The following is a 25,321-nucleotide window of genomic DNA, read 5'->3' on the forward strand; positions in this document are numbered from 1 at the left end:
CACCTGGTACGTAGGAAGTGCTCGAAACTCTTTCCTGAGTGATCTTCCATGCTCCTCTAACTGAACATAATCTCTCCTCTTTAATCATCTCTCTCATAATCTGTTTGTACCTCAGGGGATTAAAGTGTGGGACTTGTAGTTAGGAAGACCTGAGTTCAAATCCTGCCTCAGACACTTCCTAGCTGTGTAACCCTGAGCACTTAACCTGTCTGCCTCAGTTTTCTCACCTGGAAAATAACATCTTGCAGGGTTGTTGTAAAGATCAATTGAGATGACAGTTAGAAAGTCCTCTGCAAACCTTAATGTGCTATGTAAGTCCTAATTATTAGGAGATTTCTCACATATTGCCTTCTATTAATATACTTTTATCTCTCCTATTAGATGGTAATAAACCTTAAAAGGCAGGCACTGGCAGAGATCCTTGCTTGTACTAAATGCTCAAATCTTTGCTGAACAAATGAGGTTGATTTCTCCCTTAGTTCCTAATAGAGAATGGCATAAGCTGAAGTGTGTAGGATAGAGATGGTAAGATTCCCTTAACTTATGGGCCACCCACAAGGCTTAAAGTAACAAATGCACTTTATTGATTTACAGATTAAAGAAAGCTACTGAGCCAAGATTGGTAACTGCTTCGCTCTCCAATTCAACAGCTATGCAACATGATGGGCCTAGAGGAGCCATGCCAACTTTTACTGCTGCACATTATTTACATGGGCTTGACTTTGATCATAGGATTAGGAAATCAAAGCATTATTTTAATTTGGCTTTCGAGAGCATGGCTGATGTCTGAATTCAGGTTCTTTTATATGCCATATTTTCCTTTTAGTTCTTCCACTTTTGCAATATAAGCTTTCATGGAATCTTCTTTGGATTTTCCTGTAAATCATCACAGAGATTTTGTCAGGTACTGAGGAAAAAAAAACTGAGACAACTTATCTGCAGTTTGCACCCATGTTATTGTAGCTGTTTGTACTGCAAGCAATGCTGTACTGGCATGGCTGATTAAATGTGTCTTCAAACTTGCTGGAAGATAAGTTTCACTCACAGTCAATAAAACCTAACATGAGTGAGTCACAGTGACTAACCCCCACCCCACCCCCAACCCCGAAGTTCCCACAGCTGAGTCTGGCCTGCTGGGCAAGCAATCCTTTCAGGACTCCTCCCAGAGTCACTTAGTTGGGAGTGGGGAGACCAAACTAGTAGCTTATTTCTTCACTGATGCTGGCTCTTGTTCAAGCCCTCAGGCAAAAGCACCCAGTTCTTAGAGAGGGACAAGGCAGATCTTTGTCTTCTATGTGGTCAAGGATTATGCATGTGAAGAAGGGCAGTACTCTGTTTGGAAGGTGGGGGGTACAGCACACTGGTCATGAAGGGAAGCAGGGCCCCTGAGTAACAATTAGTTAAATAATAATGGAGAAGGCTATTCTTCATTTTTCAGTTACTTGAAAATTCTAGAGGTTTATTACAGTCCTTTCTTGAGCTCAGAGGCTTCTCATTTGTATGAAGATAGAGGCAGCATTCTGGAATGAGTGAACAGGAACACAGAGGCCAGCAGGCACCTCAGTTCTTTTGCCAGGTTTTTAGTAGTCACATGATTAAACAAGGGCTGGGACACTTCCTTGTCGATGCTGCTGGGTAAGTCTCTATTACCCACTAGGAGTCTTGTCACTGGTGGTAGTGGGGGTGGTTACAAGAGAATAATGAGTGTATCCCCACTACCCAGTTGAAAGCTCACCTTTTTATCCTAGGGAAGAAATATCTACAAGTGGATAGCATTGGCTTTGATATTATCAACACACTTCTAGTGACCCAGTTACCTCCTCTCTACCACACAGGGGGAAAAGTTATCACAGGAAGTTAGTGACTATTTATTCCTTGAACACTTCAGGGTCAAGTCCCACGAAGTTTATTTTCTTTGCCAATGCTCTTATTAAGTGTTGATCTATATTGCCTAATGAAAACTCCCTTTCAGAACTGAACTATGCAAGATTTAATTAATTAAAACACAGATGATTACCTTTCAAAGAGTTCCAGGCATCCCACTTAGCCTTGCCTTTGAAGTCCAACATACCAGGGCGATCTTAAAAGAAGGAGGGGGGAAAAAAAAAAGGAAAGTTAGTTACCTGAGGAAGGATTATGATCCAAAAGGCACACGCTACATAATCAGTAAGTGCCTACTGAATTGAGCTAAAGTTTTCATCAACTTTCCTGATAAAAGGAAACTGTTGCTTTAAGTCCACCTGAATCTTAAGCCTCTAAAGTGGATTCCAACTACTCCTCCTTTACAAACCTGACAAAAATGGGGTAAAGAGTGTTATGAAATATTAATCCCAAGTTTCTTTGAAGTAAATCCTGACTTCACACTAGTAGATTGTACATACAGGAAATTCAAAGTTTTTAAGTTTTCATTCCTCTGCTGACCAAATCAAAGGGATCCTGGCTCAAAAGACAGTGCACATCCCAGAAGAAGGGGACAACCAAATGCTGTGCCTCCCAGCACAGCCCACATTTTGGAAGGGGCCAAGGGTGGGCAATTACAAGCTGATGCGGAACTGTAACCCTCAACCACAGCTAATGAGAAGAGCCTTGTGTAGAGGGGGATTGCTAGTCTAACACCAAAAGATGAGTAGTGTTGGTTATATCATCGAGTCAGAGCACTGTCCCAGCATTCCCTAACCATTTGGGACTCCATGCAGGTGCTTTTCTGGAAAGGAATTCTCCATGGAAAGGCATTTCTGCCACTCCTGGGACAACTCTGGAGGGCCAACTCCACCTAATACTTCACGCACAAAACTATCCCAGGCTACCCTGGCTCAAAATGAAATGCTTATTGTCTGGACCATGCAACATCACACTTGATTAGATTCTGCTTTGCAAAATTCACACTTTTTAGCAAGAGAGGATCTCAGAAGTCATCCAATCCAAAACCCTCCTTTTACAGATTAATGAGCCAAAAAAAAATACTAACAAGCTAAGACCCAGAAAAATTAAGCAAAGCTGGATTTGAACTCCTCTCCCCTTGACTCCAAATCCCTTTCTTCTTTACCATGCTACCTAAAAGCGAGAAGGGACATTCTAGTTTACTTCATTTGTACGTTACCTTATTTGATCCTTAGGTGTGCAAATATCCACATTTTAATGAGTAAAGAAACTAAGGCTCAGAATAATTAAATGACTCGTCTGAGGTTACACAGCTAGGAAGTAGCTGCCCTGGAACATGAATCCAGGTCTTCTGAATTCAGGTCTAGTGTTCTTTTCAGAACATCTTATTTTGTGTCTAAGTCTCCAACTGGACTATAAGGTTCTTAAAAGTAGTGACTATACCTTTTTCTTCTTGTCTTCTTTCCCTAGTGTCCTGCACAGTGCTGGGCACACAACAGACACCCAAATGAGATCTACTAGAAGTAGTTTCTCTATAAGGAAGAGGAAATTATTGGAGCTCAGGTGCTGCTGTTCTAGAAAGATCCTCCCCTAAATTGTCTTGACTGCCAAAACCAAATTACTAAGCTTTCTAGCTTCAGGATGCAACTTTGTTGAAATAGCACCCACTGATCAAGGAGGGATTCAGGAGCAAATCAAGATTCCTCAAGGCAAAGGTCTTATCACAACAATGGCTAGTCTATGCTACAAAGCCAACAAACTGTAAGGTTTCACTGGCCAAGATATAAGTCCAAAGAACATTCTGATATTTTGCAAATATTCCTGGGATCAGTATCTTTAATACCAAGTGCTGCCTTCTAATCCTTCCTTGTCACACATCATCTTCTGTGAAAGCATGAAAGGACAAATCAGGGTACTGCTGAGAGTCAAGAAAAGAAGATGATAAAGGTAGTGAGAGATATCAGAAATATTTGTTCTGTAACGCTCCCCTTTTTCTTTCCTACTCTGGAAACTCTCAATTACGAAAGTCTCTGAAGAGTCTAAATCTAAGTTTCACAAGATGGATAATCTGGGCTCTCTGCTTCTCTTGCTCCAGTTTTACCCTCAGGGTAGTAATGTAGAAAGAATGATGGATTTTGAGTCAAATGTGGCTCCAAATCCTGATCTGCTATTTGCTCAGATAAACTAGATAAACCTTCCAAATCGAAATCTTTAATCCTATCCTCAAGACAAAAAGAGAGGGGAGCTCCTGTTGGCTATCAGGATGGATTTTCTTATTAGCCTTCAAATGCTCCCACCAGTGACCTCCCTGGCTTAGTTTCTAAAAGCCTTCCCCAGCCCTCTTAATTCCAGTGCCTCTCCTCAGTTATCTCTTATTCATCCTGTATATAACTTGCTTTGTATGTATTTGTTTACATGTCATCTCCTCTGTTAGACTGTAAGCCCCAGGAAGGCAAGGACCCTCTTTCGTCTTTTTTGTATCCCCAGCTTAGCATAGGACCTGGCACACAGTAGGCACTTAACAAATGCTTACTATTTGCTCAGAATGGGATTCTGTTCAATTCTGAAACTACAGGACAAGCCAGTTTGCCTGGGTTCTTTCAGTAACTAGCTGTGTGATCTTACTTCCCCAGGCCTCTAGGAAATGGAATGTGAGATGAGCAGATGAGGCTAGATTCCTAAGGGCAAATGAGGCTAGATCCAAGGTTCTTTTCTAGCTCTATCATTTTTATGCTACTTTTACCATGGAGACACTGATTTAGGTTTTTGGAGAACTGTACAGTCTCTAATGCCACAGAAATGTAATGATTATTTCATGAAGTCTCTTCATCCTCTTTTAGCTTAAAACCAATCCACAATATGAGTTCTTAATAAGTACTACACTGAACATATGGGCCAGCAATTACTTTGAAAGGAACAAGACTATTTCCACAGCTTAAGTTGTCTCATCATTAATTCAAAATTACCCTATTTGTCAATAACCAACTTTCCATTAATGCAGAACCCTCCAATTACATCCATCAGTACCTGTATTTACATCTCCGACTGTGGCTTGTTTGTAGTGGCTATAGATAAACAACATCTCCTGGTCATCTGGTCTGGACTTCAGGTTTTTGACTTCTTCTGCAGCTTTGTCAAATTCAGCCTAATTGTCGAGAAGAAAGGAAGGAGAAAATTAACTCTTACCTTCGGGCACATGTTAGCTCTGCCAACAGTTTTCAGGGAAAAAAAAAGGTGTAGTGGAAAGACCACCTGATTTAGTCAGAGAAACTGAATTTTAACCCCAGTTTTGCTGTTGACCTCCATGTATGACCTTGGTCAAATCCTTTGTACAAAATTTCCCTATCTGTAAGAGGAGGGGGGTTGTATAAGGTGATCTTTTAAGGTCCCGATCCTAAATTAGGGAACACTTTATTCACTGAGAACAATCACTCAGAAGTTGTCAATCCAACTTTTTTCAGCCTTGGCCTGGATAAGTCCTGTATGGTCAATATACTAGAGAGTGAGAGCTGGATTTGTAAGGGTGGGGAGTGGGATGGAGCTGAGGTTTCGAGGGGAAGAATGGAGCCACGAGAGGCAGCTGAGAGGAGGCCAGTGCGCGATGAAGCAGCAGATGTCCATCTGCTACACTCAGAGAAGGCAGCTGGAGAGCTCCCCCTACGCCAGGGCCGGACAGGGGCGAAGCACTCAGACACACAGACGAACTTTGTCCTACTGCCCCAGGGGGCTCTGCTGGGCAAGGAGGGGAGTGTGAGCTGAGGCTCAAATCCTGGGCGTCCCTTCTCCCAGGGCAGGCTTGCCATTCCTTTTCGACATCGCTTTCCCAAAAGGTATCACTCCCTCTACTTTAGACAAAACCAAACCCTTTTCACCCCACTCCAGCCAGCACAACCTGCCCCTTGGCTCACTGCCCCCAGAATGCTTCCTTGTCCTCACCAGTGTATGGACCCCCTCTGCAACCCTCCCTCCTCCCACCTCCCTTATTCTCCTCCTAAGCCCTCCAGGATCCCCGGGACGATGGAAAGAAACTTCGGCTTCAGGAGCTAGGAGTCCCAGTTCAGACGCTTGACTTGCTGTGTGACTGCAAGTCACTTCCCTTCTCTGGTCCTCAGTATCCTCATCGGCAAAATTAAGGGGCTGGGTTCTTGTAAGATCTCTTCCAGCTCCACGGTTCTCCTTCCTTCTTTCCCCAGGGCCCCTTCACTGCCCAGGGGGAACGAACAACTCGGGCTGACCGCTGGGGAGGAAACAGGCGACAGCCCACGGACAACCCTAACTTAAAAAGAAACCAGGAAGAGAAGGAGGGCGGCCAGGGGGAAGGCTGGGGAAGACAGGAGGCGGCAGTTCTGGGACCAATTTCTGCCCTTGTGGGGGGTGGGGTGGACAGCCAGCACTCTACTCTCTCGCAGTCAGCTCCTCTTACCCAGGTCCCGTCTCCCCTCCCACCGTCTCCTCGGCGATCCCCGGCTGTCCAGCCTGGCTGGATGCCTAGTACCTGAGACATGCTGCCGGCAGAGCGAGGCGGGGAGGATGAAACGAAAGCTTCCACCTAACGCCCGCACGCCAAACCTCGCAGGCTGGGCTGAGCCCGCTCCCAGCCTCCGGCCAGACTCCAACCTCGGCTCTGCTAGGCTCGGGCGACTTCAGCGCAGCCAATCAGAGCCCGGCCCCGCTTCGCGGGGGGCGTGGCCTAGCATGGCCTAGAAGAGACACTCCTCCCCTCGGCCCTCGGCGCCTCTCCCTTTTCCTTGGTAGCACGCTCCGGGGCTTTTGGTTGGGTCGGGGAAGCGGGAGTGTGCCTGCGGTTGGAGTCGCGCACAGCGAGGGAGGGCGGGGGAGGAGGAGCGAGAGGAGGAGGAGCCGAAGTGGACGCTGGGAGGCGGCGGAAGTGGAAGTGGCGCGCGCTCCGCACAGTAAGGAAGGGGAGGGGGCGAGGCGCGGTGCGGTTGGTGGGAGGCCGGTTGCGGAGTCGCGAGCAGGAGACTTAGAGTTAGGCCTCTTGCCATCCCGTCCCTCCGCTCTGGGCCGTGGGGTGGCGGAGAGGAGCCGGAAGCTCGTCTTTGTCCTTAGCTTGACCGCACTGGGGCCGGGGGCGGGGGCTGGTCACAGGCTTGGGTTGCGTCCTGAGGCCCGAGAAGGGGAGGGCGGGAGCCCAGGCCGAACCTGGGGCTGGGGTCTTCAGCAGTCTCCCCTTTAGGAAAGGTTGCAGGTGCTGGGGGTCCCGAGCTAGAGACTTCCCCTCCCCCCCTTCCTCCTTTCCCTTTCCCCCTCCCCCTTCCTGTCGTACCCACGGGATAGAAAACAGTATGTCAGAGATACGTAATAGTTAAAGTTTACCTCTCTCGTGCAAAGACTTTTCTTGGCTGCCCGAGGCCTAGAGGAAGCCTGTTCGTGTAGCCTGGGGGCTGGGAGCTTACATTCCGGGTAGAAACTCGATTCCCTGGCTTTGTAGTCTGCTTCCTTTGCGGGCACAGCTGTGTGAAAGTAAATGGTTTCTTCTGCTTCTTGGCTTGGGTAGTGGTTAACCTTGGCACCACAGTTCATCTGCTTCTTTCTCGTAGTTTGATTCCTATGTCTCCCATAAATTCGTTGCTCAGCTTGTGCATAGAAGTAAATTATTGTAAGAACGAGCTTTCGTAACTGAGAGTAGCCCCCAATTCATAAAGTTGCTTTGGAAGTTTGCTGTTTGGAACTCAAAAACGATGTTTGAAATTCATGGTTAGGTTTTCAGGCCTGCCATGGATGAGGGCAAGGAGAAGGAAGAATAATTTTATTTCTTTTAGGGGCCTAACCTTTGCAAAATTTTAAACAGATGAACAGTATTTTGCACTCTCTCATTAACTTTCTGCATCCCTATCCTACCTCTTGGTAACCTTTTGGACTTCAGTTCTCTAATGCCTCTAAATGTCTCCAGAGGAACTATGATGAATCATATTATGTACCTTGATGGATTCAAGGTGTTGGAAGAAACTTTTTTGGATATGGCCGCGTGAATTGGCTTTTGTTTTTTGTTTTTCTCTATTTGTGATAGGGGTGTTGTGGGGAGTGGGTGGGTTTGTTAGAATGATTCCAAAAGAAAAGAAAAAGATTTAAAGGGGCCATTTAGACATCTTTTTAAAATGAGAACAGAAGGAAGTACAAAACAAGCATGACAGCTTTGGAAGTAAAACATGTTGAAAATTATTACAGACTTTAAAGAAAGTGGTATGGGAATAAAGATTTATTGTTAAAATCCTCTTTGTGTTCTATTTTGTATATTGAAATAGACATTTTTAAAGTTCAGAATAAAAAAAACTTTAAATGGCTCATAAAGTGCGATATCTTTAAAAAACTATAGTTAGAAAATGGTCCAGGATCTTTTTATTTTATTTTACTTTTTGCTTTTTATTTTTTTTTTTTGGTGAGGCTGTTGGGGTTAAGTGACTTGCCCAGGGTCACACAGCTAGTAAGTGTCATGTGTCTGAGGCAAGATTTGAACTCAGGTCTTCTTGAGTCCAAGGCCAGAGCTCTATCCACTGTACCACCTGCCCCTGTCCAGGATCTTTTTAAAACAATCAGCTTGAATCAGAGCAGATGTATATGAGATGATTCCTCTGGAAACAATTGAATATAAATTTTAGTTTTCCTAACGCCTAATAAGCCATTGATTAGGTGATAGGAGCCAATAATTTTACACAAATAGAAGAAAATAGAATTAAGTAAAGACTAACAGGAAAACTTTGGATTTCAAAGTTCATGCTTAGCTCTGGTCTTTTCATCAGGATGCTTTAAAGTCTTTTATTCCATTGAAGGTAGCATACTGTTATATTGAACTTATATATGCACATTGACACATTTGCAATTGAAAAACTAAGCACATTGTGATCTTGTATTTTCCACATTTTTAGTTAATTGTAGATCATAGCATTTATATGGTTCTTTAAAGTCTCCAAAGCACTGTACATATTATCTCCTTTGGTAGTAGGGATGTGATCAAGTATGCCCTTGAGTCTTATACTTCATATAGATGTAAAGTAGGCACATACGTTGGTAATTGCTGATGTTCCCTTAGTCACCTTTTTGTGGTTTTAATAAGGGCTGAGATTCTTGCGCGCCCCCCCCCCCAGTAGGTTTGAATGGGCTTAGAGATAGAACAGTTGAGGAACTTTGAACAATAGGAGTAACAGGTGTTTTTAGAGAAGTGTATAATCAAAAAGAAAAGGGCTTGTCATTTGAAGAGGGTGAGGGGTAAGAGGTTGACAGCCTAAGTTCTGCATTGCTAAGTACTGATGATTGAAGAAAGTGAGAAAAGTCTTCAGGAGTTTACCTTCTGGTAAACTTATGGGAGGATGTGATTGGCAGTTGTACATAAGGGACAAACATGGATCAGTTGGAATTTACATACTTGTCAGAAACCACCAAAGTGAGGAGCTTAACATCCATTTGAGTAAAAATCTGGACCCAACATCTTATTCTAGAATTATAGTAGACCTGAAGCAATTTTCAAGTGCATTTTTTTGCACAGTATTCCCTCTTAATTAAATCTATTAGTCCTTTAAATCTGCAGTAGAGGAATACTTTAAACATTTCTATTTTACCACCATATAGTGCATTTGAGAGTAGAAAAGAACATTGGACTCACCAGTAGACCTGTGTTCTTAGTTCTGATACCATCTTAACTAGCTATAGGTGACTGTTTTTGATTTGAGATGTTAAGGAACAGGGACATAGATATACTTAATCTGTCACAGTGTTTTTGTTTTTGGCTAGGCAATGGGGTTAAGTGACTTGCTTAGGGTCACACAGCTAGTAAGTGTCTGAGGCTGGATTTGAACTCAGGGCCTCCTGACTCCAGGGCAGGTACTCTGTCTACTGCAGCCACCTAGCTGCCCCCAGCATTTTTTTTTTATAATATGCAAACTAATTTAGCTGACAAAGTCCTTTGTACAAGAAGGATATAAAATGTGTGCTGCTCCCCAGCTCACTAGTTATACATAACTTGCTTAGCTGAATTATAGTAACCAGTGGTGTGTGCTAGCTTAGGCCACTTAACTACTGAAGTGTTCTGGATGTCTGAAGATAGGATGTTGAGGACAGGGAACTGGATGTTCCAATTTAGGGTAAGGAAACTAGCCATTTTTGAATACTTCTATCACAAGTAAGACAAAATTAGGTTAAACATTGGTGGGTTGTAGCATTCCTATGGAGGCAAGCAAGGCCTATACTTAGGGACATCATCAGCCTTTCTTTTTTTGTTCCACCTTCCCCTCTGGACGAAGATGTTTATGTCAGAGACATTGGATGACTCAATTTCTCTGAGCCTTACTTTCCTTATCTGTAAAAATGAGGGAGTTAGACTGCCGAAAGTTCCTTCAACTTCTGAAATTATCTTAAGTGGAAGTATGTAACTTTGATCTAGACTAGAATGTCTTTGTTCATTATAACTAGGTGAGGTAGTTAGGGAAGTTTTATTATTACTTTTTTCAGATAAAGAAATGAAAAGTTCAGAAAAGTTGTGACACCCAACATTTAGGGGGCCATAGTGGCAAGTTTGCCAGATTAAAGTAAGAGGACCTAGGTTCAAATACTGATTCTACTACTCCTTGATTACTTATGTATCCTTAGGCCTCAGTTTCTTCACCTGTAAAATTTGGAATGGGTTAGGATTAGATGGTCTCTTAAGATGCCTTCTAGCTCAATATCTGCGATGCTGATTGGGCAGTATTTTTTCCTTTATAAGACTATACTGCCTTTTCTGATGCTAATCGTTCTTACACATGATGTGGTCTTAGATTTAGAACTGGAAGGGATATCAGAAGTCATTCAGTCCTACTTACAGGTAAATAACAGAGGCCCTGAGAGGCTGTAATTTGCCCAAAGCCCAAGTAATAATAATAATGATAGCATTTATATATTACTTTAAAGTTTGCAAAGAGCCTTATGAATATTTTGTTTTGTGTGCATAAAGCCCCTGGGAAGTAGGTGCTGTTTTATCCCATTTAAGAGATAAGGAAGCTGAAGCAGACATAGCTAAAATGACTTGCCCACGGTCACATAGATGCATTTGAACTCTAGTCTTCCTGACTCGAGGCCTAGCACTCTTACCTGTTGCACCACCTAGCAGCCTAGGTAGTAAGTGGCAGAGGTGGAATTCAAACTCGAGAATTGCAAATGTAAATCCAGGGTTTTTCTAAGATACCATAGTGCTTCTCAACACATCAGTGTCTTCTACCACTTGGCTTCAGTGCCTGTTTTTTTCTCTCTCTCTCTTTTTTTTTTTGTAGCTCCCTTTGGAACCTTTATGTGATACAGTTATACTGTATTAAAAAAATTTTTTTTTTAAATTTTTATTATTTTATTTTTAGTTTTCAGTAATTACTTCCATACAATTTTGAGTTTTAAATTTTTCTCCCTCTCCTTCCCTTATTAAAAAGTTTTTGTTTTTTGCATCACTGTTATTATTTCCTGCCCCTTCCCCCTCCTCCCAAGAAGTTCTCATAACTTGTGAGAAGCACAAGTAGGTAAGCAAATTATCCACACTTTGGTGGTGTCTGAAAATGTGTGTTTTATTCTGTACTTGTATGTTGTCATCTGCCAAGAGACAATATGATTCATCATTATTTTTCTGGATTCATGATTGATCATTGCATTGATCATAGTTTTTAAGTTTTTCAAAGTTGTTTTCCATTATGGTGTAATGGTCGCTGTAGAAATTGTCTTCTGGTTCTACTCATTTTGTTATATGATAGTTCATGTAAGTTTTTCAGGGTTCTCTGAAGTTATTTCGTACAGCATAATAAAATTTTATTACAGTGAGTTTCCTATTAAAACAATAAGCATATTTTGTAGTGTCAACTTAGATTTTGAGTTAATATTGACAATTGTAAATAGCACAGATTTGGGGCTTCTGCTTTGCCTTTGTGTCTTTTAGGCTATACTTCAGACTAAACCACTGATTCCTCTTTTTTTTTGAAATTGAAATACCTTATTAGAATAGATTTGATTGCAAGATAATTTCTCGGAGCAAAAAAAAAATCTGTATAGTATATGTAGGCGTATATATATGTTTGGAATTTCATAATAATACTTGGAGTCAATGGGCAACCCCTTGGAGTGTGTTGTGGGTCTGTTCTAGAAATTAGTGCTTTAATGAAGCAGCCAGTAGAGAACTGGATTCAGGTTCTGCCTCTGACACATTATGTCTATGACCCTGGGGAAATTACCAGGCAGCTCCCTAAATCTATAAGTTTTAATGGTGCCAGGCTGATTTGGTAGAGGGGCTTTTCTCACTAGAAGCTTCCTACATCAATGAAATCGTAGGCTGGGCCAAAACAAAGAAATCAGTACTTCCAATAGATGCCTCTCCCCATCTATACATGGAGGCAGATTCTCAACCTTTTTTTTTGCTTTTTGGTGAGGCAATTTGGGTTAAGTGACTTGCCCAGGGTCACACAGCTACCAAGTATCAAGTGTATGAGGCCACATTTGAACTCAGATACTCCTGACTCCAAGGCTGGAGTTCTATCCATTGTGCCACCTAGCTGCCCAAACCTTTTGTCTTTTGTTTTTGGCTAGGCAGTGGGGTTAAGTGATTTGCCGAGGGTTACGCAGCTATTAAGTGTCAAGCAGTTGAGGTCAGATTTAAACTCAGGTCCTACTGATTCCAGGGCTGGTGCTCTATATACTGTGCCACCTAACTGCCCCTCCCAACATTTTTCTTTGTGTATCATGGACCACTTTGCCAGTCTGATGAAGCCAATTTACCTTGTCTCAGAATAACATTTCTTTTTGTTTGTTTGTTTTTAGGCAATTGGGGTTAAGTGACTTGCTCAGGGTCATACAGCTAATGTCAAGTGTTTGGTCTGAGGTCACATTTGAACTCAGGTCCTCCTGACTTCAGGGCTGGTGTTCTATCCACTGTGCCACCTAGCTGCCCCTCAGAATAATATTTTTAAGTGAATAAAATAAAATATATAGGATTTCAAAGGAAACCAATTATATTGAAATATGCCTGATAAAATGGTTGGCTATAGCCCTGCTGTTTCTAGCTGCCGAGATGGGTGTTTTGGATACTGCATCCTTCTCATTTAGCTTCATATACTTGAGTAGGTCAATTGTAGATGTAGTCCTTGGGATCAATGAGTGTTAGAATTTTCAGTACCTTGGAGGTTATTTAGTGACCCCATATCTTAAACAAGGACATCTTCTAAAGTAGTGATGATCTCATATTTATGTAATGATTAAAATTTGTGAAGTATTTTCTTCACAACAACCTTGTGAGGCATGCAGTGGAAATGTTATTCTCATTTTACAAATGAGAAGACAGATTCAGAAAGGGTTTAGCCTTGTGGTCACATAGCTAAGTAAGTATGCAGTCTCTGAAGAGACCCAGTGATAGCCCATTCTGGAACTGGATTGCACTAGTTATGATTACATCCCTTAATACATTGTGCTAGATCTCTAGGCTGCTTTTGTAAACAGTGCTGACTTGCCTAAAAAATCACAATATTAAAAACTACTTGATAATTTCTGCTTCTGTTTAAATAGTGACATGACCCAGCTGTCTAGAATGGAATCAAGAACAAGGAAGTAATTTTAAAAAGTCCTCTGACTAGCCAAAGTCAGTCATCCCAGCCTTTTTTCTGAGTTTTACCTTTTCTTAGTGCTAACAATAGTTAACATTTATAGAGCGCTTTAAAGTTTTCAAAGTGTTTTAGCTGTCCATTTCATCTTCACAGCAACCGGGTGAGCTAAGTGCTATTATCTTCATTTTACAGAGATAAATAAATAGATGGACAGATTGAGCCATTTACTAAGTACGGTCAATCCTCAGCTTTTGGGGGGTAACATTCCTAAAAAAACCTCGCAAAAGTAAAAAAAAACACAGATGTTAATAAATTGAACCTATGAAAATAGAATTCTTAAAACTACCAAAAACTGTAATTTTTCATTAGAGATTGCTGAAAATACTTTTCTGCATACAGTTCTTTATAACAAAACATTAATTCTGAGAATATGCACTTTTCCAACACAGTAGCCATGAAATAACCTATTAGATACAGGGAAGAGGAGAGGCAGGGGCAGGGGCAGCTGTGTCCTGTGAGAGAACAGGGGTGGTCACCATCTCATTTCCCCACAAACTTAGCCGCTTTTCCATTTTTTTAGTTCCCTCATCATGCACTGTCTCGAGAGGTTACTTTAGCACTTTCTGGAGCAGATTCATGAACACTTTTATGAATATTTTCCTCCTTTTTTGCAGATTAAACTTGCATGTGTTGTGCCCCTTATTCTTTTTCTCTATTATGCATAGCTGTGAATGTGCATGGTTTCCAACACAAGAATGAAAATGAGGTTACTAATGAAATCATGGGAATACTTGAAGTGGAAAAAGTTAAACTCATGAACGTTGAGGATTGACTTCTACTTACTATGTACCAAACACTGTGCTAAGTGCTGGGGATGCAAATACAAACAAACAAGAATAGTCTCCTCTCGCAGGAACATGGCACATAAAGAGCAGGTGGAAAGAGGGGAAAGGTGATATCTGCAATGTGTAGAGACAACCAGAGAGTGCCATAGAGGCCTAGTTCCAAGGAAGGTAGTTTGAAAGGTCATTTATTGGATCCTAGTATCTCAGGGACAGAGTCCACAGTTCTAGTGGGAGCAAGATAAGGATGATGGCCAGAGTTGTGTAGCCCATGGTGTGGAGATGGCAGGGATGTGATGAAGAAGCGGAAGTTTAGAGGATAAGTGACTTATGTAGGCTCATGCAATACAATAAATATCTGAGTCAGGTTTTGAACTCAGGTTTTATCCTTCCATCCTTCCTCAAAATCCAAAGCTCTGAAACCCACCAAATTGGTTTTTAGCTCATAGAAAATCAGGTATCAGATTCAAAAGCTGGAAGGGGCCTTAGAGAGAATCAAGTCCAATTTCTTTGTTTTAGAAGAGGAGGGATTGAGGCCTACAGGAATGAAATGATTTGGTCAATTTCACATATATTAATAAAACTATGACTTGTACGCAGGTTCTCTGAAGTTATGTCTGGCTTTCAGGTGCGCTACGGGTAAGCTGCTGACACTAAAATAGCAGCTGCTTAGGAAAGGTTTTTTAAAAAAAGTATGGCAGTCTTGATGCCTTTTATGTAGCGGCAAATAATCTTGTACACACACACTAGTCAGCCATGAAGGGGGAATCACTGTCTCACAACATTGTATGATAATTGATGTTTGTCAACGTTCAGCAGCTATTTATTAGGTGTCTGTTATGTCTAAAATGTGCTAGGAGCTGAGGGAGATAGAAAATGAAGACATGGTTGCTGACTGTATCCACTTTATGCTCTATTTTAAGACATTTGGAATTAAGTGACTTGCCCAGGGTCACACAGCTAGTAAGTGTCAAGTGTTTGGTCTGAGGCCAGATTTGAACTCAGGTACTTCTGATTTCAGGGCCACTGCTCTATCCGCTGTGCCACCTAGCTGCCCCTCTAGTAACCAGTTTTTAATCTGTGAGTCGAGGGTTCAAGATCTTATTTGGTGGAAAACTAATCATTTTTAGTGAAGCAGCCTGGTATAGGGGCAAGAGAGTGAGATTTGGAGCCAGAGCTCAAATTTGAGCTCAACCATGGATTGCCTATATGATATCGGGCAAGTTATTTAAATTCTTTGGCTCTCAGTTTCCTTATATAAATGAAGATGACCTTTGAGGTCCCTTCTAGCTCCAACTCTATGATCTTATAAAGGTAGATATGACCCATTTGTAAATATACAATAACATGATACAAAATGACATCTTTATATAGATGACTTTGAAGTTAGATAGACAGCCCTAATCTTTTTCCTGAACTTCAGTCTTACGTTAATAACTGCCTGCTGGACATCTCTACCTGGATATCTCGTAGACATTTCAATCTCAAAGTAGACTAGATGCCTGTAGAGGGGCCTTGAAGCTGCAAATCTGTGAGGCTTTGTCCCAAATGAAATTTATATTTCCTTCCAAAAGTCATCCCTTCTTCAAACTTTCCCATTTTTTGGCTTTGTTACCTCTTTCCAGTCACATAAGTGTGTAACATTAGGATCATCCTTAACTCCTCTTTTTCAACCTCTGTATATAACACATGACCAAGTCTTGACAATCTTACTTTTATAACATCTTTTCCACTAACTCTAGTCCCAGGCCCTCTTCACCTTTTGCCTGGATTGTTGTAGTAGTCTCCTAATTGATCTCTTTACCTCCAGGAACTTCACTCCCTAACCATGGAACACATGGCTGTGTCAATATAGTCTTCAAAACTCTTGAATGGTTCCCAGTTATTTCTGGGATAAAATGAGAAATTAGTTTGATTGATGTGAAGTCCTTTATAATTAGCATTCCATTTACATTTCCAGTCATATTTTGTATGACTCCCCCTCATGCACTCTTTGTTTTAGTTAGACTTTCTTGCTAGCTGTACTTGTTATGTACTTGTACATAACATTTAGTCTTCGACTTCTGTGCCTTGGATAAGTGGTTTTCACTTGATGTTTGAAATACACTCACATACCTGCCTGGAAGAATTCTTAGATTCCTTTAAAGCACTGGTCAGGTGCGTTGTATGAGGCTTATATCTTCTGTATAAGGCTTTTTAACTTTTTCCAGTCTGGATTAAAAAAAAAATTTGTTTTAATAAGTTAAGATTTGCCTTCTCATGTTCCCCGTCATCCTTAGTAGAGAATAGAAGAAAAAGAAAGTCTATCACAAACATGTAGAATTAATCAAAACAAATTTCCTCATTGGTCAGGTCCAAAAAAAAATTGTCATATTCTTCATTTTGAGGCCATCTCTCTGTCAGGAGGCAGGTAGCTTGTTTCATCATTAGTCCACTGGAATTTTGGCTGGTCATTTTGCTGGTAAGAGTTGAACACAATAGAATTCCATCACATTTATATACCACCACTTGTTCATCCATTCTAGAATTTATGAGTACCCCTTTAGATTCTCATCCTTTGCCACTTCAAAAGAGTTATAAATATTTTTATATATTCTTAGAGTTTGTTTTGCTTAGGACTGATCTCTCCCTTAATTTATTCTCCCTGTAATTCTGCCTCCCCTCTTCCCAGCCCCTTTCCTTGTTTCCGTCTTGAGTGAAATGTATTTCTGTACTCATCTGTAAGTATGTGTATGTGTGTGTTTATTCTTTTAGATGAGAATGAGGTTCAAGTACTAGCTACTCCACTCATCCCTTGCCCCTTGTTTGTATAGCTATCTACTTATGCACCCTGATTATGTGATATAATTTCTCCTTTTCCTTCCTTTCTTTCCCCTCTCCTCTCTAATGTATTCTTCCCCTCTCCATTCTATTAATCACTGAGACATAACAGTACCTCTCCCAGCCCTTGTCTAATTAGACTACTTCTTTGAACCCTGATAATCATAGGATTGAGAGGGAACACATGTATCATCTTCCCATATTTGAATGTAAGCAGTTTATCCTTTTGTAGTTCTTTATTCAATTCAGTAAACATTTATTGTGCCTTTTATGTGCCAGGCATTGTGCTAAATGCTAGCGATACAAATAAGAGAAAGATAGTCCTTGCCCTCAAAGGAGCTTATACTCTAATAGGAGAAAATAATACACAAAAAGAAGCTTGAAAGTGGGAGAGGAGATGGCACACCAATAGATACCAAGCATGGGGGCATTTCACTCCATGAAATTGAAACCAAGCAGAGCTGTAGTTGGAGAGTGGAGTGAGTCTGAGCGTCCAGATCCTGTCTTCTATAAAGGTAGGCTTTGGGAGGAGTTAAGTGCTTCAGAGAGGAGAGGAGGCTGAGGGAGATGGGAAGGTGTTGGGTATCTTGTTTGTTTGTGTTTACCTTTTTGTGTTTCTCTTCACTTCAGTGTTCAAACTTCAAGTTTCTCTGAAGCCCTGGTATTTTCCTCAAGAATACTTATAAATCCTCTGTTTCATTAAGGGTTCATTTTTTCCACTCAGCATTATAATCAGCTTTGCTGGGCATGTTATTCTTGGTTGTAAGTTCATATCCTTTGTCTTTGGTAATAGCATATTCCAAACTCTTTGCTCCTTGATGGTGTTGGCTGCTAAATTGTGTGTGATCTTGATGGCTCCTCGGTACTGAATTCTTTCTTTCTGGCTGCTTGCAATATTTTTGCTTTGATCTGGAAATTCTGGATTTTGGCTATGATATTCTTGGGAGTTTTAATTTTTTTTTTCAGGAGGTTTTTGGTGGATTCTTCTTACTTCCACTTTGCCCTCTGGTTCTAACACATCTGGGCAATTTTGTTTTAAGATTTTTTTTTGAAATATGATGTCTAGGGTTTTTTGTAGGTCATGGCATTCATGTAGTCCAATGATTCTTAAATTTTTTCTCCTCGATGTGTTTTCCAGGTCAGGTATTTTTGCTATTAGATAACCAACACTTTCTTGAAAATGTTCATCTTTTCTTTATTATAATCTTTTGTGTATCCAGCATTTGAGGGGGAAGGAGCCAAGCTGAGGGATGTAACCCTCCCCCTTTAAAAGTAACCAGGAGCCAACCGTTCTGGAAAGCAATTTGGAACTATGCCCAAAGGGCTGTAAAACTATGCATACTCTTTGATCTAGCAATACCACTGCCAGGTCTATATCCTACAGACATAAAAAATATTAGGGGAAAGGACCTATTTGAACGAAAATATTTATAGCAACTCTTTTTGTGCTGTCCAAGAACTGGCAATTCAATTCATGCCCATCAATTGGGGAATGGCTAAACAAACTGTGGTATATGATTGTTATGGAATATTGTTGTGCTATAAGAAATGGCAACTAGGATGATTTCAGAAAAACCTGGTAAGATTTACGTGAACTGATACAAAGTGAAGTGAGCAGAACCAGGAGAATGCTGTGCCCAGTAACAGCAATATTGTATGTTGAAGAACTGTGAATGACTTAGCTATTCTCAGCAATACAGTGATCCAAAACAATCCCAAAGACTGATGATGAAGCACAGTGTTTGTCTCTAGAGCAAGAACTGAGACTCTCTGAATACAGACTGAAGCGTGCTATTTTTCACTTTTTCTTTTTTTTAATTTGAGTCTTCTTATAAAAGATGACTAATATGGAAATGTTTTACATGATTGTACATGTATATAAATTATATCAGATTGAAAAGCAAAGAAAATTTTCAGCTTTTTATTTCTTGTTGCCTCATGGAATCATTAGTTTCTATTTGGTCCATTTTGGTTTTCAGGGAATTTGTTGCTTGGGCAAAGTTTTCTTGTGTCAAGCTGTTAATTCCCTTTCTGATTCTTTCTTCTATAGCTCTCATTTCTCTTCTGATTCCCCCCCCCCCGGCACCTTTATTCCATTTATAATGAAAAAACAAACAAACCCCTTTTGACTCTTGCTTCATCTTTTCCAAGTATCCTACTTTGAGTTTGAACCTAAGCCATGTTTACCTCTGAAGCATTGGTGTAGCCATTTTAGAGTCATTCTCCTCTGTGTTTGTGTCTCCAGCATCTTTGTCACTATAATCATTCATTATGGTATAGTCCTTTTTTTCCCCGCTTGCCCATTCTTCCAGCCTACTTCCTGACTTTGAACTTGATGTTAGCACTGGACTCCATGCTGCTCTTCTGGAGGGAATGTCTGTGCTGGTCTTATTGCTGCTTTCTTTTTGTATGGAGTGTTGTGTTATTTTGGGAACTCAGAGACAGGCTGGGAACCTGCTAGTTTTCAGTGTTACTATAATAGTCCGATCCAGGACAAAGTGTGGATGATGCCCCCATGGTTGGAGCTCTGCAATGTCCTGACCTGGGTTTGGGTCTGTTCAAAAGTAGACTGTGCTGGACTCAGCATGGATCAGCCAGCTAGGGAGCTCTTTTGATTCAGAGTAGCAGAACTGTAGGTTCCCCTTTGGTCTGGGATTTCTGCCTTGGTTAGTGCTGGTCTAAATGCTGGAAGTGAGAGCCTTTTTATACCTGGGGTCTGAGCCATGCCACTGTTACTGCTGCTGTTGTTGCTATTGCTCTTTGCTTCTGAATTTCTTCCTTTCTAAGTAGGTATACTGCCCAGGGCTTCCCCACATGGGAATGCCACTCTGCCCTGGATCTGTGACCAGGAACTGAGTATTGGGCAACAAAGGTCCACGTTGGGACCTGTCCCCATTGCAGTGCCTGGGTATAGGTCTGAGAGCGCCCCAGGCTCTGCACAGCACTTGGTACGCTCTTGGTCCTACCCTAACTTCATTCCCAGTGTCTGCAAGACCTCCCTATCTCCCTGTGCTGAGTTGGGCTGTGACTTTTTCTGGGTTTCCCCATCAGGATTTTTTTTTTTTTGCGTTATATCTATTTGGAGAAGTTTGTGGAACAGAGTTCACTCTGGGCTTTTTTTTTTTTTTCATCATTCAAGTGAAGTTTCTCCTTCCAAACTTACTCAAAATGTCTTAATTGCCAAATCCGATGCCCTTTTCTCTGGGGCACTGCTCATTGTTCATTCTTCTACTTGTTGACAACTTCATTGTGAAGTGCTGTTTGATCATCCCTACTGTGACCAAAAGCTCTTTCCTGGCTCTACTCTTTTCTCTTTACATTCTCTCACTAAGTGACCTCATTACTCCCAAAGACTTAATTATCTTTTCTGTGCAGATGATGCCAAAATCTATATATCTAACTACAGTTTCCTGAGCTTCTGTCTTGCATCACATATTTCCTAATGTTCCCTAGGTATCTTAAGCTCAATATCAAAAACAAATCATCTTAACAGCCACAACATACCCCTCTTCCAGACTTGTTTATTTCATTTTAGGATACCACCATCTCTCCATTCATATAAATTCACAACTTTGGTGATATCCTTGACTTTTAATTCACTCCATATATCTAATCAGTTGTCAAATCTTGTTTCTACCTCTTCAGCACTTACTGCGTGTCTCCTCTAGTCACATATCCATAACCCTGCTTCAGTCTTCCATCATCTTGCCTGTAATCTTCTAGTTGATCTCCCTGTATTAAGTCTCTCCCCATTCCGGTTTATTATCCAAGTAGCTGTTCAAGTGATTTTTTTGAAAGGCAGATCTGACCTTCTCTTCCCCCTACTCAACAAACTCCAGTGGCTCCCACAGCATCTCCCACTCCCAGACCCATGATAAGTGTTTGTAAAAAGACTACCATGAAAATAATTGTAACTTTTGCACCAGTGTCAATTGCAGAGAATGAAGTAGAGAAATTCTGTGAAGAACTTCATAAGAAATTCTATTTTAAATCAACATACACTTTGAAACTTGGTGACTTCACTGCAAAGGTGGGAACAAGTGAGGATGATATCAAGTGAGGAAGAGATTGATAAGAAACATATTGGAGAGCGGAGATCAAGAGTAAGAAATGAGAGAGCCAAAGACTTGTAGACTACTCAGCTTCACATATCTATATCATTCATATTTTCTTCGAGCAAATAATTGGTAGATTCTAGACAGGTTTAGCGCTGAATAACATCACCAAAATGAAATTTATTATGTTTAATATGCAGAGAAAGATGTTATATAGATGTGGAAATCACCCCCAAATCACCTGAATGTGTACAGTGAGACCCCTGACTGAGAGAAATTATCAGAATAAGTTTAAAGCTAGAAGAAAGAATATTAATGAAAAAAACATCTGATATGCAATTGAAATAATTCAATCAATCCTAACCTAAACACATTATTGATCCTGAAAAATGGGTAATGGATAGCAGAAGTGATATCAACATTGATTATAATAATTTCATATGAAAGCCAACCAATATAAATCAGTTGCTACAATGAGATTAATATGTGCCTTATTTATCAAACACTTGACTTACTTGTCAAACAGAGAAATGGCAATCAGTTTAGGAACACTGCCTGTCATTTAGTAGGCACTTAGTAAATTTGTGTGTGTTTGTGTGTGTGTGTGAAGGTATATCCACAAAATGTGGATAATATGTTTATAAAAACAAACAAAATAGCAGAGGTAGGCTTCCAGTGTACTTGATGAATGTTCCCTGTCAAGGATTTGTGAAAAGACATGGACAGGAATTACACAGGAATAGAAAATATGGAAGAGTTATGATCTGCTTTGATGGAGAGAGGACTTATACCAATGAATTTATGCATCCTGTGAAATTTTTGTCATAAAGCAAATGGTCTGTTTAAGACACAGAAATCTGAGAGATAAGTTAGTTTTTGAGTCAAGTCAGGAAGAATTTATTAAGCATCCACTAAGTGCCAGTCCTGTGCTAAGGTTGACAGTACAAGCATTAAGAACTGGGGACACAAAGAAAGGCAAAAATAGACTGTTCCCTCAAGAAGCTTGTAGTCTAATGGAGGAGACAACATACAAGCAACAATATGCAAATAAGATATATACAGGAAAAATTAGAGGTAATCTCAGAGGGAAGGCACTAGCATTTACTGAGTTAAATTTTGAGAGTTAAATGTGCTTGGGCAACATTCGTCCTATAATAATTTTATTTTTAACATAAGCCTTTCATATTTGGATCTAGAATAATGCTGCCAGAATTTCTTCAAAATACCTATGTGCAATGGACAGAAAATATGTTTGCCAATAGGGTCCATTGAAATCCAGAGAGATGAGGTTCAGTAACTTGCCCAGGGTCACTGAGCTAGATGGTCCAGAGCTGAAACTGTCTGTCACCTGTTCCTTCAGATGGGGACTTAGTCCTTCCAGTAATGTGAAAATATGGTAAAATCTTGGAATTCAGTGTCAGTTCATTAAAAACAAAAACTCCCCAGTAACTCTAGTTCAAGCCATTTCACCTTGGAAAAGGTTATATAATCAGAAATTGTCTATTCAGAACTCTTGAATTAAAACCATTTGATTAAATGTGTATATGGCCCCCTGGTAATCGGGCTGTAACGCTTGTCTATTCCTGTAAGTTCCATGCTTTACCACCATACCACTTTTAGCACACTTGCTGTTTGTAGCAAGCTTTTTTTCACACACAATAACAGACAGAATGAAATGTTAATTCTTTTTCAGTTAGTGTGACACCAAATTCTTCCTCTCCCTTTTCCCTCTAGGGTGGCTGAGGGAGGATGAAAATGTTCATAAATAGATCTAGTATAGAGACGTGCTTGAAATTTTCAGTCTCATTTAAGTTCACACATAGTAGTGTGCTAATTAGTCATAGCAGGAGAATATTTAACCAGGATATGCATTGACAACACTAGCCAAACATCAGGGCTACTTAATAAATGCTGATTGATTGCTGATTGATGTAAACTTGCATAGAAAATCCTAGCAGTAAGAATGATGGAAAACTATGAGCAGCATCACCACAAAAAGAATAGAGAAACAGTGAAGGATAAAACTGGTTTAAAGAGCTCTTGGTAAGGGGCAGCTAGGTGGCACAGTGGATAGAGCACCGGCCCTGAAGTCAGGAGGACCTGAGTTCAAATCCGGCCTCAGACCAAACACTTGACACTTACTAGCTGTGTGACCCTGGGCAAGTCACTTAACCCCAATTGCCTAAAAAAAAAAGAGCTCTTGGTAGGCAAAGTAATCTGAATGGTAATTGAAGGGCATGGATAGAGGATAACAGACAAGAAAAAGGGAAAAGATCTGCAAAGATTTATGTAACAAACTTATGAGACTAAATGGATTCTAAGAACCTTTCCCATTTTAGATCTGCAGTCCTATGATTTAGCATCACAATTCTGGATGTACATATAGAAGGGCTAAAAAATGTCACTAAAAAAACAAAGATGAGACAAACGGCTGGATTAGACCTAGTGTACATAAAAGCGATCCATGCTGGATGTAACAATTATCAGAGCATTGAAACACTGATTCACAGAGTATCTGAAGGAAAGGAAGATTCCAAAAGCATTTGGAAGAAAAGGATTTTGGAACCATATTAATAGCTAATATAGGTTTACTGTATTCTAGGCACTGTGCTGCATGTTTTACAGTTATCTCATTTTAACCTCACAACAACCCTGGGAGGTGAGTACTGTTATTATCTCTGCTTTACAGATGGGGAAAACTGAGGCAAACAGATTAAGTGACTTGCTCAGGGTCACAAAGCTAGTAGGTGGACTGAGCTTAGATTTGAATTTGGGTCTTTCTGACTCCATACCTGATACTTTATTCACTGCGCCACCTAGCTGCCTATTAAACAGAGAAAGACAGCACCTAGAAGAACATTGACCACTACTCACCTCATGTGCCTAGTCTTGTCACATTTAGGGCATCCTTAATGAGGATACTAGTTAGAAACAGGCAGGCTTTTGCAAGCAATATTTCACATTGGTCCACACCTTTACATTCAACACAAGTGACTGAAAGTTATAGGTAATAGAAGATCCCCCCTGTTCATCATCATGTCTATCTGGGACTGACAGTACAAATGAACAACAATTTGGGCCAGAATTAAGCAGGTGGAAGACAGGCTAGATTGCTTTCAGGAAGTTGCAGAGCCCCCTTTAATGACCCCGGATTTCTCTCAGAAACAAAGGGCTTTTCTACTGTCAGTTTTCTAATTATAGTGTTGCATGACTATAAAATGGAGAGAACAACAGTCATGAGAAAGCGAGGGAGCAATACCATGTGAGTGAGAGTAGGTAAAACTTCATTACATCATAAGCTCTGCTATTTAACTGGTGGGGTAATTCTTCCCCCAGCATAGATGGCTGTTCCTCCATTTTTGAGTAGACAGTTTCATGAATTACTTTAGCCAAAAACATATCACTTGGTGACCAACCTTCTGAACTTACCTAGGTTGGTTCTGAATTTATACCATACAGAATTCAAAGACAATATAGTTTAATAGGATTTGCCATAATTTGTGCTCCAAAATGGTATGGCCTTTAAAAACCTGGGATCACTTGCATGTCATAATGAAGTATGAGTAGGACTTGAGTGGAGGAAAGTTGTTTTTTGGGTTTTTTTGAGTGAAGCAATTGAGGTTAAGTAACTTGCCTAGAGTCGCACAGCTAGTAAATGTTATGTCTAAGACTGGATTTGAACTCAGGTCCTCCTGACTCCAGTGCTGGTGCTCTATCCACTGCGCCACCTGTCTGCCCCCAGAGGAAAGTTTTAATAAAATTTTTAATACTAATTGGTGATGAAACTGCCTGTTACAGACTGGATTATATTAGGAGTGGCTTTTAAAATTATCTGAGTTCCTGGACACTTTCTATAGGGCTTTACTTTTTGTCTTTCAAAAATAATTTTAAGTAAAAGAAATATTTTGTTTTTATTTTACCTTTATTTGGGAATATATCTGTTCTTCAGCCCTGCTGTTCCCTTTAGCTTGAGTCAATTCATATAATAAAATAGAGAGAAAAAGCATTTTTAAAAATTCCCTTGGGGCAGCTAGGTGGCACAGTGGATAGAGAACCGGCCCTGGAGTCAGGAGGACCTGAGTTCAAATGCGACCTCAGACACATAACACTTACTAGCTGTGTGACCCTGGGCAAGTCACTTAACCCCATTGCCTAGCCA

At 40.6% G+C, this 25,321-nt stretch overlaps 2 protein-coding genes across 11 annotated transcripts in view; one reads left to right on the top strand and one right to left on the bottom strand.

Moving 5' to 3' along the window:
• Positions 1 to 561: 561 nt before the first annotated feature.
• DBI (diazepam binding inhibitor, acyl-CoA binding protein) lies at positions 562 to 6,663 on the bottom strand. Of its 2 annotated transcripts, none has more exons than XM_020963126.2 (4): positions 6,305 to 6,663; positions 4,909 to 5,026; positions 2,018 to 2,080; positions 562 to 876 (listed from the first exon to the last, which is right to left on the bottom strand). In XM_020963126.2, the coding sequence occupies exons 1-4, from the start codon at positions 6,383 to 6,385 to the stop codon at positions 803 to 805; spliced, it is 336 nt and encodes a 111-aa protein (XP_020818785.1). In that variant the 5' UTR covers positions 6,386 to 6,663; the 3' UTR covers positions 562 to 802. The 2 variants fall into 2 exon arrangements, with proteins under 2 accessions (XP_020818785.1, XP_020818786.1); XM_020963127.2 differs by having other exon boundaries at positions 6,377 to 6,655.
• Positions 6,664 to 6,698: 35 nt separating this feature from the next.
• CUNH2orf76 (chromosome unknown C2orf76 homolog) overlaps positions 6,699 to 25,321 on the top strand; it is a 100,070-nt gene continuing 81,447 nt past the window's right edge. For 6 of the 9 annotated variants that reach the window (XM_078146811.1, XM_078146810.1, XM_078146814.1 and 3 more), the window contains exon 1: positions 6,719 to 6,794. The gene's annotated coding sequence lies outside the window, so the exon portion shown is untranslated. Of the gene's footprint in view, positions 6,795 to 23,771; positions 23,822 to 25,321 lie in introns of those variants that run through there. The other 3 variants (XM_020963122.2, XM_020963123.2, XM_020963120.2) reach the window with 3 other exon arrangements.

Source organism: Phascolarctos cinereus, unplaced genomic scaffold (assembly GCF_003287225.1).
Source record: "Phascolarctos cinereus isolate Bilbo 61053 unplaced genomic scaffold, phaCin_HiC Scaffold_726;HRSCAF=1367, whole genome shotgun sequence".
Classification (NCBI taxonomy): Eukaryota; Metazoa; Chordata; class Mammalia; order Diprotodontia; family Phascolarctidae; genus Phascolarctos; species Phascolarctos cinereus.